This window comes from Trichomonas vaginalis, chromosome V (genome assembly GCF_026262505.1).
Source record: "Trichomonas vaginalis G3 chromosome V, whole genome shotgun sequence".
NCBI lineage: Eukaryota > Parabasalia > Trichomonadida > Trichomonadidae > Trichomonas > Trichomonas vaginalis.
The window spans coordinates 10,887,444-10,900,189 of NC_067207.1; the positions used below are offsets into that span (position 1 = coordinate 10,887,444).

At 31.3% G+C, this 12,746-nt stretch overlaps 7 protein-coding genes across 7 annotated transcripts, besides 1 other annotated feature; 3 read left to right on the forward strand and 4 right to left on the reverse strand.

The window, feature by feature from the left end:
* Nucleotides 1–11: 11 nt before the first annotated feature.
* On the reverse strand, nucleotides 12–374 carry TVAGG3_0314910 (uncharacterized protein; the record flags this gene model as incomplete). The annotated part of the gene is made up of 1 exon (XM_001319428.1): nucleotides 12–374. One exon carries the CDS (start codon nucleotides 372–374, stop codon nucleotides 12–14), a length of 363 nt encoding a protein of 120 aa, XP_001319463.1.
* A 600-nt stretch (nucleotides 375–974) lies between these two features.
* TVAGG3_0314920 (uncharacterized protein) lies at nucleotides 975–1,157 on the forward strand (the record flags this gene model as incomplete). Its single annotated transcript, XM_001319429.2, has 1 exon — nucleotides 975–1,109. The coding sequence occupies one exon, from the start codon at nucleotides 975–977 to the stop codon at nucleotides 1,107–1,109; it is 135 nt and encodes a 44-aa protein (XP_001319464.1).
* A 676-nt stretch (nucleotides 1,158–1,833) lies between these two features.
* TVAGG3_0314930 (uncharacterized protein) lies at nucleotides 1,834–2,692 on the forward strand (the record flags this gene model as incomplete). Its single annotated transcript, XM_001319431.1, has 1 exon — nucleotides 2,302–2,691. The coding sequence occupies one exon, from the start codon at nucleotides 2,302–2,304 to the stop codon at nucleotides 2,689–2,691; it is 390 nt and encodes a 129-aa protein (XP_001319466.1).
* A 438-nt stretch (nucleotides 2,693–3,130) lies between these two features.
* TVAGG3_0314940 (spectrin binding) lies at nucleotides 3,131–4,447 on the forward strand (the record flags this gene model as incomplete). Its single annotated transcript, XM_001319432.1, has 1 exon — nucleotides 3,131–4,447. One exon carries the CDS (start codon nucleotides 3,131–3,133, stop codon nucleotides 4,445–4,447), a length of 1,317 nt encoding a protein of 438 aa, XP_001319467.1.
* Nucleotides 4,448–5,105: 658 nt separating this feature from the next.
* TVAGG3_0314950 (cell redox homeostasis) lies at nucleotides 5,106–6,146 on the reverse strand (the record flags this gene model as incomplete). Its single annotated transcript, XM_001319433.1, has 1 exon — nucleotides 5,124–6,146. The coding sequence occupies one exon, from the start codon at nucleotides 6,144–6,146 to the stop codon at nucleotides 5,124–5,126; it is 1,023 nt and encodes a 340-aa protein (XP_001319468.1).
* A 388-nt stretch (nucleotides 6,147–6,534) lies between these two features.
* On the reverse strand, nucleotides 6,535–9,141 carry TVAGG3_0314960 (uncharacterized protein; the record flags this gene model as incomplete). Its single annotated transcript, XM_001319434.1, has 1 exon — nucleotides 6,535–9,141. One exon carries the CDS (start codon nucleotides 9,139–9,141, stop codon nucleotides 6,535–6,537), a length of 2,607 nt encoding a protein of 868 aa, XP_001319469.1.
* A 29-nt stretch (nucleotides 9,142–9,170) lies between these two features.
* Nucleotides 9,171–10,210: a mobile genetic element.
* Nucleotides 10,211–10,891: 681 nt separating this feature from the next.
* TVAGG3_0314980 (WD40 repeat-like family) lies at nucleotides 10,892–11,935 on the reverse strand (the record flags this gene model as incomplete). The annotated part of the gene is made up of 1 exon (XM_001319435.1): nucleotides 10,938–11,837. One exon carries the CDS (start codon nucleotides 11,835–11,837, stop codon nucleotides 10,938–10,940), a length of 900 nt encoding a protein of 299 aa, XP_001319470.1.
* Nucleotides 11,936–12,746: the final 811 nt, after the last annotated feature.

Sequence of the window (12,746 nt, forward strand, 5' to 3'; positions counted from 1 at the left end):
TATGTAAAAATCTAATGTCCGCCTAGTCTCTTACGTTTCCTTCTGAGTTCCATAGCATTCTTTAACTGGAGCTCATACATTCTATTTCTCCTCTGGTAGAAAACATATTCTGGGTCAACTCCTGTGTTCGCGTCATCTGCATAGAGTTGTTTATATCCCACTTCAGGGTTTGTATAAAACTCTTTCCATCTCATATTTGCATACCATGGTGGCAAACCTAACGCAGCGTCATTTGACATGGCAGTTTGCATTTGTACATCTGTTGGCACTTGACCATAGTTTGCCATTGCAGTTTGTATTCTAACTTCATTTGGAATATTCTCTGGGTTTGGTTGTCCAGGTTGCTGTGCATTCGCTAAGTTCTGTGCGTCCATTTAATATTAGATAAAAATATCTCTTACGAGTACATATGCTGAACATTTGCAGGTATTGGTTCATCTTCATATTCTCTATATCTTTCTGCCACGTCAAATAAGTAAATGACACAATGGAAAAAACCTAAAACAAGTAGTCCTATTTCAAACCACATTTACTTACCAATAAAATTTCTTTGTTATGACACTTTCTCCGGTTTATAGGACCTCTCTCATATTCTATCTCTCATATCTAAACTCATAGTCATGTATGTCCTCTAAACTTCACTTATACTAAACATCTTCGGGGCTAGAGGGCACGAAGTGCCTGGAAGCCCCATTACCTTTTTTTTTTATTCGCATTATGTGATATGCATACAACAATATTTATATGGATATTAACACTTAGCACGATTAATCTTATAACGAGTTTTTCGACGATGCAAAATTTGCCATACAATTCATTTTCTCATACAAATAGTGCATGACTTATGTCATGTATGATATTCATTGATAATCCACATTTATTGTGAACCTAAATAGAATAATTCTGAAGATAACCTTTTGAGATATTCAAATATAAAATTTTTTCATAAAGTTTTTACACATCATTTCTTGATAATGAGTAACAAGAGACAAGCAGCACATGGTAAGCAGAACGCCCACCAGAACCAGAAGGGCAAGCAAGCCGCACAAGCAGCAGCACCAGCAGCCGCTGCCACAGAGCAGAAGCCAGAAGCTCCAAAGGCTAACTGAGCTTCAAACATTTTAAACTGTGAGTAAACAACTATTACTATTGTTTAATTATTTAATTTTTTATTTAATCATCAAATGCTTGACCAACGCTTATCATTTGATTTATACTATTGCAATCTGTTATCATTAATAAGCATCATTATCACATAGAGATTATACACAAAGCACTTCATTACCCTATTTAAAAAAACATTTTAATTTATCTTTAATTTTCTATTTATAAGATATTTCACAAACTAAATTCATAGTAATAGAAAATAAAGCCAAGTGTTTTGTATAATTCAACAGTAATATGTGTGTAAGATTTCATTATAGAAATTCATTAGAAAAGACAGCAACACCTAGCATTTTCTTAGCACATTCGGATGTTTATATTGCAAAATGAGCTCAACAACCCTTCTTCAATGTCATTACATCGATTTAATCGTTCTGGAGCAAAAACTAATCAAAATTGCCTCAAGCCTTCTGCCATTCTAATCTATATTTAAATGATTATTATCTTGGATTATTGGAATGAGCGTTGAAGATCAGAGATATATTTGAATTATTTCAATTTCATATTCTCAAGTTTATTGTTAAATCCGATTGCCTGTCATCAAGATCTGTCTTCAATGTTCAAATATAAACCATATCAGATGAGAAATTTTGTAATTGATGATTCGGAAAAGAATTTGAATACTTTACAATTGTAGAGTTCTTTGAGAACGGCATTCTTTCAAAAAAAATTTTTTTATAGATGCTACCTTTCATTACATATTTCAAGCTTAGTAATATATTTGCTGACGTAACAGTTGAAGAAGTTAAAGCAGAAATTCTTGCTCATGCAGCCGAGTTTAATTTCAATAGAAAAACTTTAGAGGATACAAATACAACAGAAGATACAACAATATCAAACATTACATTCCATAAATACTCTGTTTATGACTTCCCTCCTTCAAACAAAAATGATATTATCCATTATTACTTAGAACAAACTAATACTTACGCTTATTATTATGCTTCTGCAAACGGCTCCGCATGGACTCGCACATCCATTAATGGTACATACTCCTCAAATAAATACACTTCCTTTGAAGCAACAACCTTCTGAGTTTTCCCAGTTTATTCAACAAATTTTGTTACTATCCACACTGAGCCTAAAGACGTCGTAATTTATTGTGTTGTCGCTCTTGTGTTGGTCGTTATTTGTGGTATGTTTTCATGCTGTGTTGACTACAACAGAAAAATTCATATTTTCAACTGTTGCAGAACAAGAGTTCACAAGCATAGACGTACGCACCACGCATTGAGGGCATCCCTTGATACAAATAATGATGATCATATTCAAGTAGACGCTGAATTAGCCAATATTCAGCCATCTCATTCAGATCAGCCATCAAATTACGGAGGATCTGTATCGACTTCCCCAGCCGTGCCAACTCAACCTTCTCCTTACGATTATGCACCACAATCTAATTCTGGTGGAGCAGCTCCTCAACAACAGCCTGCAGCACGTGACCCTTACGCTGACAACGCGGACAATTACGCCAATCCTCCTGTTGTTGTACAAAATCCAACTAATAATAACGATGATTGGGATTGAACTCTTTTTTTACCTTCTTTTTGTAAAATTTCGAATATATTGTTTAATTTTATTTGATAAAAATTATGGAAATTAAAACGTAATTCACAAATCTTTTTATTCTTTTAGTAACTTTTCAAACTAAGATCATACCATTCATATTTGGAGCCTGCTGATTCTGTTTATCTTATTTATTTTGAAATCTGTCGTTTAGATCTTCGTGGGATCTTTTTTTTGCGTGTAAACATTTCAATTCTCACAATTTTTGAAAGCCAGACGTGATGAATAAGAAATGGAGTTTTCAATAAAAAGAATGCCGACTGCACTCTAAATATCGCTTTCTATCTTGTTCTTCTTAGAATAATACTCTATTTTTATATGAATTTCCCATAGATTCATATAAAAGATAAGAAATGCTAAAAAAGGGAGAAAAAAAAAGTTGGTTTTTTATTTTTTAATCATGGTACAAATAACGAAATTGTGCAATGAATTAAAGCGTGCGCATGTTATTGCGGAACCAGGTGCGTTTCGCATCAATATTAATGATCGAATCATCAACACAAAGAAGTCTTCAGCGATTTGTTTTTCAGATTTAATCAAACAAAAGTATTTTATTGATAGATCAACCACATCATTAAAAACAAATCTAAATATCATATGTAAAGATTCAATTGATATACTTTCAAACTTTATAGAAACAGGAAAACTTGAATTTGAAGCAGATGAGCCTCATTATCATGACATATTTGAAATTGGCAAATATTTTGGAAATCAGATACTCATAAAAATATATGTCAAATATGTTAAATCAGACAAATCTCTTTCAATTGAAAACGTTTTTAAGAAATACGAAGTTTCTGCTTACGAAAATGATTCTACGACAATGAATGAATGCATCGAGTACATCTCGTCACATTTCTACAGTTTCAATGACGATGATATCATTACAAATTTTGTAAAAAATGGATTTGAATTTTGTGAAAAAATTTTGAAGTCAAAAGAACTGAAAATAGAAAATGAAGACAAACTATGTTTCTTACTTTTGGAGACTTGCAGAAGAGACAGTACATTATTTGATTTATTTGGCTATGTTAATTTACAATTTTGTTCTTCACAAGTTTATGACGAGATTTATAACTTTTCAGTTGAAAACTCTTATGAATCAAGTCTTTTAACTATTTATAATGAAACATTGAAGAATTACCATTCAAAATTAAGAAATAAATTTGAAATCTCAAATCAAACTATTGCATCTTTCGAAAAACATTTGATTCAAAATCAATTTCAAATATCAAATCATAGTTTTAGTGTTGGTATACCAAAATTTGTAGAAAAAGTTTCAAAAGAAATTCATATGGAAATGTCAACTTCAAGCATTGCTGATACTAGTTCTGATAAATCCACAATTAATTCTTATTCAAATAATGATCAATTCTTTACAAAAACTGAACCTAATTCATGGCTGAAGGCTGAATTAAAAGGGTATAAATTAAAACCAAAATCATATATTCTACAATCAAGATGTCTTGGTTCTTCTAATTTATTGAGAAGTTGGAAACTAGAAGGTATCAAAGAAGATGGAACATCTATTGAATTAGATAATCATTCCTATGAATTTAAACAAAGCGAAATCAAGGAATTTCCACTTCAAACTAATGATTATTTTGTTGCTTTCAAAATAACACAAACAGGAAAGAATTCTTCCAATGATCCGGATAATTGTTACTTTTTCAATATTAATGTTTTTGACTTCAACGGTGAATTAATAAAAATTTAACCATGTATCCATGCAACCAATATAATCAATTCTTAAACATCCTAATCACCATTATAAAATAGTTTCTTTAATCTGGTTTCATCGGCAAATATATACATAGTAAATGATTATGGAATTATATCAAAAACATGAATATTAGAAGATTCATCAAACAATTAAACTCAGAATATGTTGCATACATAGCAAATACATATGTCCGAAAAAGATGATATAGTCATATAATATTTAGGTTTCTCTAATGTCAGTAGTGTTATTTTATCCATTTTTATATATAAAATAATAGCTTATATGAAATTTATTTTGATTTTTACTCTCATTTTAAAACTTAAGTTTGTGGGTTCTAAAATTCCTTTTTCACAATGAAAATATATTAGATATACAGACTAGTCTATGTGTGTACATATTACTATAAACAATTTCCTATTAAAATCTTTCGACGGCAAGAGAGAGATTCACAAAGCCTCCTAAAACTTGTGGGAATATTAAAAATATGAGGCAATGCACTTGGACCCTTAAACACCTCCAACTTTGTGGAGTTGTATTTTCTCGGCAAACACATTCTTAATGTCTTTCTATTTTTAGATTAAATATATAAGATTTCTCTTAATTTGATAGTCAAAAATGAAATTTAAAAATAAATTAAAAATTGAAATAAAAATCCTCTTATTTTAATGATTTATTTCTTCTCAAAAGCAATAAGCTCCTTAACGAATGAAATTACGTTAATCTTCTTCTTCAATTCTTCGATATCTTTTTCAGATCCTTCATTTGCAGCGACATTTGCCTTGAGATCAGCGAGTTGTGTGTCAAGCCAAGCGTCTCCGTTGTCTTGAAGTCCCTGCATTACGTAAATGTAGTGTTCTAAGCCTCTTCTAGCGTGCATTTCCTGGATAAAGAGTGGATTACGACCTTCATCGAAGTAATCCTCTGCAAGTTGGTTGCCTTCGTCGTTGAGACCTAATTCGCCTTCGATATCATTAATTTGAACGCGAGTACCGCATTTTTCGTTAAGGAATTCAACGTAGTTTGGAATCTTTCTCTTGCCGTAGTATTCGGATGGTTTCTTTTCACCACGAACGAATAATCTGATATCTGGGAAAACAAGGGTTTCGTATTCATGGACGAAGTCACGGTAACGATCAACATCGATTGTAGCAATAGCAATTTGTGGTTCCTTGTAGAATAACCTTGCCAAACGGTTTAATCTTGGTTTGTTACGTATGCAAGCCTGGCACCATGGTGTTTCGAATGAAGTTAAGACGCAAGCATGATCCTCGAGCATCTGCTTGAATGTCTTGCTATTTGGCTGCTTAACTATTAATTTTGGTTCAATTGGTGTTTCTTCAGAGATATTAGCGCCCCATTTGATGAGAGATTCGTAGGAGAAGCCACCATTGTACTCTTCCATTGTTTCTCCGCAGAACATTCTGACTGTTGGAAGATTATAAACGTTATGCTTAACACAAAGATGGCGATACTTGCCGCAATCCAAACCAGCAATTGAGATCTTGCTGCTACCATTAAATGCCTTTGCGACAAGGTTGTAGTCGCGGAAACTTCTTGTTGATGGTTCCTGGTGCATTGAATAATAACGAACCATTACGCACTTGTTCATTTTTGTCTTTTGGTCAAACTCTTCTGGTTCTATAGGAATGAAGTTCCTAATACTTGCAGCAAGCGAAGTAAAAGCAAAAATCATTTTTTATTTAGATAAAAAGTGACAAAAATCAAATGGGAAATGATTTCTGATTTCTAGTAGCTGAGATTCCTAGAATAGCAGTAACACAAAGCCCTCTATTGAAATTAATGTTATTTTCTACTATTGGATAAACTTTCAAATAAAAATATTTGGAATATTTCAAAGTTGAATGGAAATAGAACTAAAAATCATCAAACCTTGTATTACTTGTGTTAGATGAATGGATAAATCCGCATGAAAAGTTATATTAAATATTTTCATATTGAAATTTTCAAAGAAAAGAAATAAATCTAAAACACAAAGTTTTATAACGCTATATACAAAACAAATAACATATAAATAATATATAAAATACATGGTAAATAAACAAAACAAAAAAAATTAAAAATTACCAATTATTTGCATCCCAGTAATTGGTAGATGGATTTTGTTTCTCAGCTTTCTGTTTCTGCTTCCTTGCTGGAGGATGTTCTCGGTCAGAAAAGTCAGAATCTGAAGATGAATAGTAAGCTGACTTATGGGCCTTTCTTTTGAGTTTCTTATTGAATACATTCTCATTTCTTGCGTTTCTCTTCGAGTCATTGTATTCTTTGAGTGAAGGGGAAGAAGATGAGTCATAATTCTTCTTTTTCTTAAGGATATAAAGCATTGTAGAAGCAATAATTACGATTATGATGACTAATAGTATTGCTGCAGCTATGATTGTTATCAAAATTAGCTTCCTCTGCTTATTCAATTCTATTTCGTCAGAATTCGTTGGAGTTGGTGGTGCATCTGGCTTATCGTTAGTATCTCGTTGAACATTGATAAGATTGATGGAGTCAGGAGCGACAATATTGATGTTTTCGCCCCTGGTTTCATATTTAAGGTTAATTTTGGTATTTTTGTCACTTTTTGGAACAACCACTTTCAATTTACTTTGGTCCTCCAAAATAAATAGCACCGGAACTTCAGAGATGCCTTTAGAATCGATGTAAACCTCTAATGGACTATCTTTGTTCGAGTTAATTATCGAAAAATTATTCTTCGAAGAAACGGAAGCCGGAATCGATGCAGAAACTCCAATTTTTGAGAGAGCCTTAACTTCCTTGGCCGAAACATTGATTCCAAGAAGGTCTCCGTCTTTTGAGTCGATCGAAATCGAAGAATCAGAGATAAATGACGGCGAAATGTACGATAGAGATGATACATCAACTATTGCGCCCATGGATGACAACTTTAGACCTGAATTTTCTGATGTCACATTTAATTTTGTGGCATTTCTTTTATCTAGAGAGGCAATTGTGCATGGTGTGTTACCTACTGTCGACATGTAACCATTTGGATAAGCAAGAAACACTGATTCCCTTGAATTTGATTTCAATTTTTTAATTTTTGATTGTAAAGACATGAAATTGGAATGATTCGCCAAAGCAATGACCAATTTGCGGTTTTCTGTTGACAAATTATATACTTTCAAGCCAATTATATTTTGGATTTGATCATCTTGAAAACTAACCGTCGAAACACCGAAAAATGAAGAGTATTTGGTTTTGATAAGTACTTCTTTGCTATTATCAACATATTTCTGTGTATTTTGAGGGCAAATAATTCTAGAACTGTTTCCAGAGAGAGAATTAACATTTTGTATGGAGAATTCATCGGAAACAATGTTGTTGAACACTAAACTGAAGGTCTGTGAGTCTCCTGAAGCATCTTCTACCTTACAATTTTCAAATTCCATTTCTCCGTATTTCAAATTGCTGTTTAGCAACAAATAGCTGTTCTTCGCTGTAATGGAAATATCATCAGCATTAACAGATATGTTTAAATAAGTTGAAAAAGGATCATTTTCATCTCCGAAAACATTTATATGGAAATTGCTCTGAATTTTTGAACGAGATATCACGGTTACATTGATTTTGGCCAAAAAGTGGATTGTCAGTTCATTTTGGTCTAATCTGAGATTACCATCCATTTCGAAGTTTTTCTCGGTAAAAACCAAGATCATTGTACTTGGAGGACAACGTTGTTGCTGATCCGATACGATACAAATGGATTCTTTCGATGATTCTGGATTTGGTTTCGCATTATTTGTAGTTTGGTCTGAAAATTGGTAGTTAGGAGTTGGTGGTGGTAAAGGAGGTGAATTTGGAGCATCCTGTAATTGTGAAGTCAAGATTTCCTGATTTTCGGAAATATTTTGGAGATTTTCATCAGTTAAAGATGAATTATCTGTATGTGAACCATTTGCCGATGGTTCGATTGATGATGGCTCACTTCCTGAGTCATTATCTTGAGAATTCTGTATTTCTTGAATTAAACGAATTTCTGTTGGATTTGAAGGCATTTCTTCTTGAAGAATCTGTTTGTAATTTATTTGAGCATCTTCTAATGATGGTTGTAGTTGTTTTGAGGAAAATTTATTTGTCAAACCAGATTTTTGATCGTTTTCTGTTCGTTCATGGTTTTGACCATCATCTTTGCTGAGTATTGTATTTAGAGGATCAGAAGTTCGAGATAATTGATTAATGTCTTGATTTGAAATTTTTCCATTTTCGCTAGAAATCTGATCCAATATGTTATTATTTCGTTGTATCTGTGATGAGGTGTATACGCTGGACTGCAGTAAATTCTGGAATTCGAAATTTGATAATTTACTATATTTTAATTTCGAAAGATAATTACTAATAACCCTTGGACAATTGTATGTATTTAATAGCTTGTCTGTTATCTGTTGAAAGATCTGAAATTTAGGAAGGATGTTTTGGAAAATCATTCGATATTTGATTAAATTAGCTCTATCTGTATTTTCAATTGATATATTTCGGTTATGCGCATGAAAACGATCAGTGTAATAGGACTTACCCCGATCAACTTGAGGTATATACGAGCTTAATGATGAATAATCATCAGAAAAAGCCATTTTCACTGGAATATCAATTTCTAATGGATCCTTTTGGATGTTATTTAGTTTGGTCCTCTGTACTAAAAGAAGGCCAAGGACAAAAAACATCCAAAGTCCTTGAATTAAATTTTATTTAAGGGTGCACCCGTATGTACGTTTATTTGAGAGGAGGAGGATTACCCTCTCAATTTTGAGGGATTCGTTAGTTTATTTTCTCGATGAATATGCAATAAAATTTGATTTTTACCTTATCAATATACTTCATATAATATACACATGTTCATGTAAAAACTTTTTCCCAAAATCCTCAGGAATTAAGCGATTTTTGAATTTTAAGAATTTTTTTCGAATTTTTTCGAAAAAAAAATATTTTCAGAACAGCCTTAACGGCTAAGATTTAGGAACAATGTTAAGTATCAAAAAGAAAGGAGGTCTGATATAGACAAAATATATCGTTGAAGGTTGAAAAAATCTCTAATATTTGAGCCCAAAATTTCAAATTTTAATTTTTTGAAAAAAGAGGCCACCCGTATGTACGTTTATTTGAGAGGAGGAGGATTATATTTTTGAAAGGGTGAAACATTATGAATATGTTAATTATATAATAATATGTATTATTATAAAAAAGAAAAATAAAGCACGTTAAAATTTTTCTTTCTTGATTTTTTACAAAATCTACTTAGAATTATGCAAAATATGACTAAATAATTATAAATTTCAAGTTAAATTTTAATTTTGATAAATAATTTAAATTTCAAAATATCAAGTTCAGTTCGACTATGTATGTAGTAATTCCTCAATAAAGTGCCAAAACCCTATTAAAATATATGAACATTTTCAACATTTTAATGTTTTTATTTAAAAATTTGATGGAATATGAGCTTCAAACAATTATTATGTAAATAAAAATAATTAAATATATGTATTTATTCGTATTACAACCGTAGTAAGTCGATTCTTCCTTTCTTCTACTGAGTTTTGAATTTGATTTCGAATTGTAAAGAGATTCAAAGGGAAAATACTAGCGGATAAAAACTACCTCCATAAAAGGGTCATAATGGAGTCAAGTTGTATTTTTTGATATTTTTTGCTTTTCGAGCCTAAATAGGTAGCCAAGATAATGCCTAAAAATAAGGTTCTAAATTCTGAAGTTTACATGATCCTCTCGTGTGCACCCTTAAGTTAAATTCAAAACACATCTAAATCACTTATGCATTCTAATTATGATAATATATTATGGTTTCATTAATATCCAAATGTAAACTATTCAATGTGTATGAGGTTTTCAAGAGGAAAATTTTTCAATACAAAAGGTTAACTTTTGTTCATCACTATTTTAAATCAATATTAAACTGTGAAATTTTTTCAGATCTAACGTATTTTTTTCAGTTTTGGAAATAAGATTAATAATTGGTAATTGGAATCGTTTTGAGGCGATCTATAGATTATATATCTCATATGGATAATAAATATATCTAAGATTACCTCAATCAAGATGTATATAATCGCAAAATTTGAAAGAAGCAGAACCATGAGGCGATTCTATTCCTAAATGAATCAAATTTTACTTGAAATTGGGTATGGTCATGTCATGAGTTTATACCCCATTTGAACAAAAGCCCATTGCGATTCTCATGACCATTTGTAACGTTTTCGTCGGTACGAAATGATATATGAATTAGACACAAAATTTTATCATGAAACATGCAAAATATATGTCCATAATTAGAAATCGAAAAATCTCTTGAATCAAACCTTTTGGATAAAGAGAATTTCTTAATGAAATATTACACTCCTCTGCTCTCTAGAGGTGATTATTAATTCACTATACAATAATTTGGGTTAAAAATTGAAAATTTTTCTCAATAATCTTATTTTATTAATAAAAACATTTACATGAGATTTTATTCTCCATCAGCTTCTTCATCACCTCCTTCTTTCTGTGATCGTAAGAAGTTAACTGGATCAGAGATGTTGTACATTATTCCACCACGAGTAAGAACAGCAAATCCTTTATCCGTAACTGTTGCTGTTGAAACAAAAGGTGTTTCTGAAAGGAATTTGCACCTCTTAAACTGACCAACGTCTTGATCTGGTTCAACAAGAGTCATTCCTTCATCAAATCCGATCGCAGCAATGCACTTATTGTCAGAAGTCCATAGAGCAGCTGTTCCATTCTTGGATGCTGGTTTTGTAGTTGCCATTGAAGTTTTAAGGCGTCTTGAATCGTAAATTCTAATACGTCTGTCATCACAAGCGACAATAATCATTGAATCATGGCAATAAATGGCCTTAGGCTGTGAAGATAATACAGCTGATCTTTCTATTTGATCTAAACGAGAATCAACAACATTAATTGTGCGATCATCAGTAAAAACAAAAATGTTGTTATCGTATGCGCTCAAACCATTTGGAATACCTGGAGATGTAAATGTATTTACAGTTTTGAGGGTTTCTGGATCAATTACTCTAAGTGTATGTGATAAGTCATGAGCTGCAATGATATTATTCGCAGTCTTTTCAAGACCGGAAAAGATGCCTGCATAAGCATTTATTGGATTCGTTAATGTGTTCTCCTTTGAATGGAAAGTTACTAATCCTTTAGCATCTATTGTCAAAAACTTGTTGTTGTATGTTAATATATCGTAAATTGGACTATTTGCAGTGTAAATTACTTCTCCACCATTTTTGATTAGCTTGTTACCATCTGTGTAATATGGTGTTGCATCTTCAAATGCAATTCTTCGTCTATAACAACCAACGGAAACTGATGTTGGGGATAATTTCACTGATTCAACACTCATTGATTTGTGTACTGGCAGAAATTAAATTTGTCTTTAAATGAAGATAAATCTCTAAATATTCTTATTATTTTAGATTATCATTAATGATTAAGTTCGACCAAATAATGTCTATCGTTTGGATCTTTTTCATAACAATAATTCTGCAACAAACATTGATATGGTATTATAACAACAAAAAACAAGATTTTTATCATTTAGATGTTTTATGGTTTGATTTTGGTTGAGAAAAAATGTAATGAGAGATGCAATTGATTCAATTCAAAGAGTAATTAGGGATGAATTAGCATGAAGAATTCATAAAATAGAATTTCAATTTATAAAATCATGGGTATGTCCAATAATTATCTTTAATTTGAGATAGAATTCACAATAATTTTTTATTTATTAGATATTTCTATAATTTATTGAAATACACATGAAGTTAAATATATTGCTCATATTTAAATTCGATTTTAAATATGTTTTAATTTCCAATAAGGATGTTTAACTTAAAAAAAAATTAGCCCTGGGATCCCAAAATTGACAGTTTTTAGCCCAAGCATTTTTTTTGAGCCATTTCTATGAGTTATATGATATAATACACTTAATATAAATAATTCTTACTTTTAGTCACGAAAAAGCATTTTGCGATTTTTGCAGACGATTATTTGGGATTATCCCATCCCGGGTCCAATTCAAAATTTGAAAGGAATTGAGAATGGGATTGGGATTAATCCCAATCCCAATCCCTAATAATCGTCGGATTAGATATTGGTAATTATTTTAAATATATTTCAATAGTAGTGAATTTTCACTACTACAAATAACTAGTTCAAAGCAATTTTTGAAAAAAATTAAAATAACAAAAATATACATTTTTGAGATCTGAGATATGAATAATAGTTCCTATGTCTTGGAAAATAAATCTGT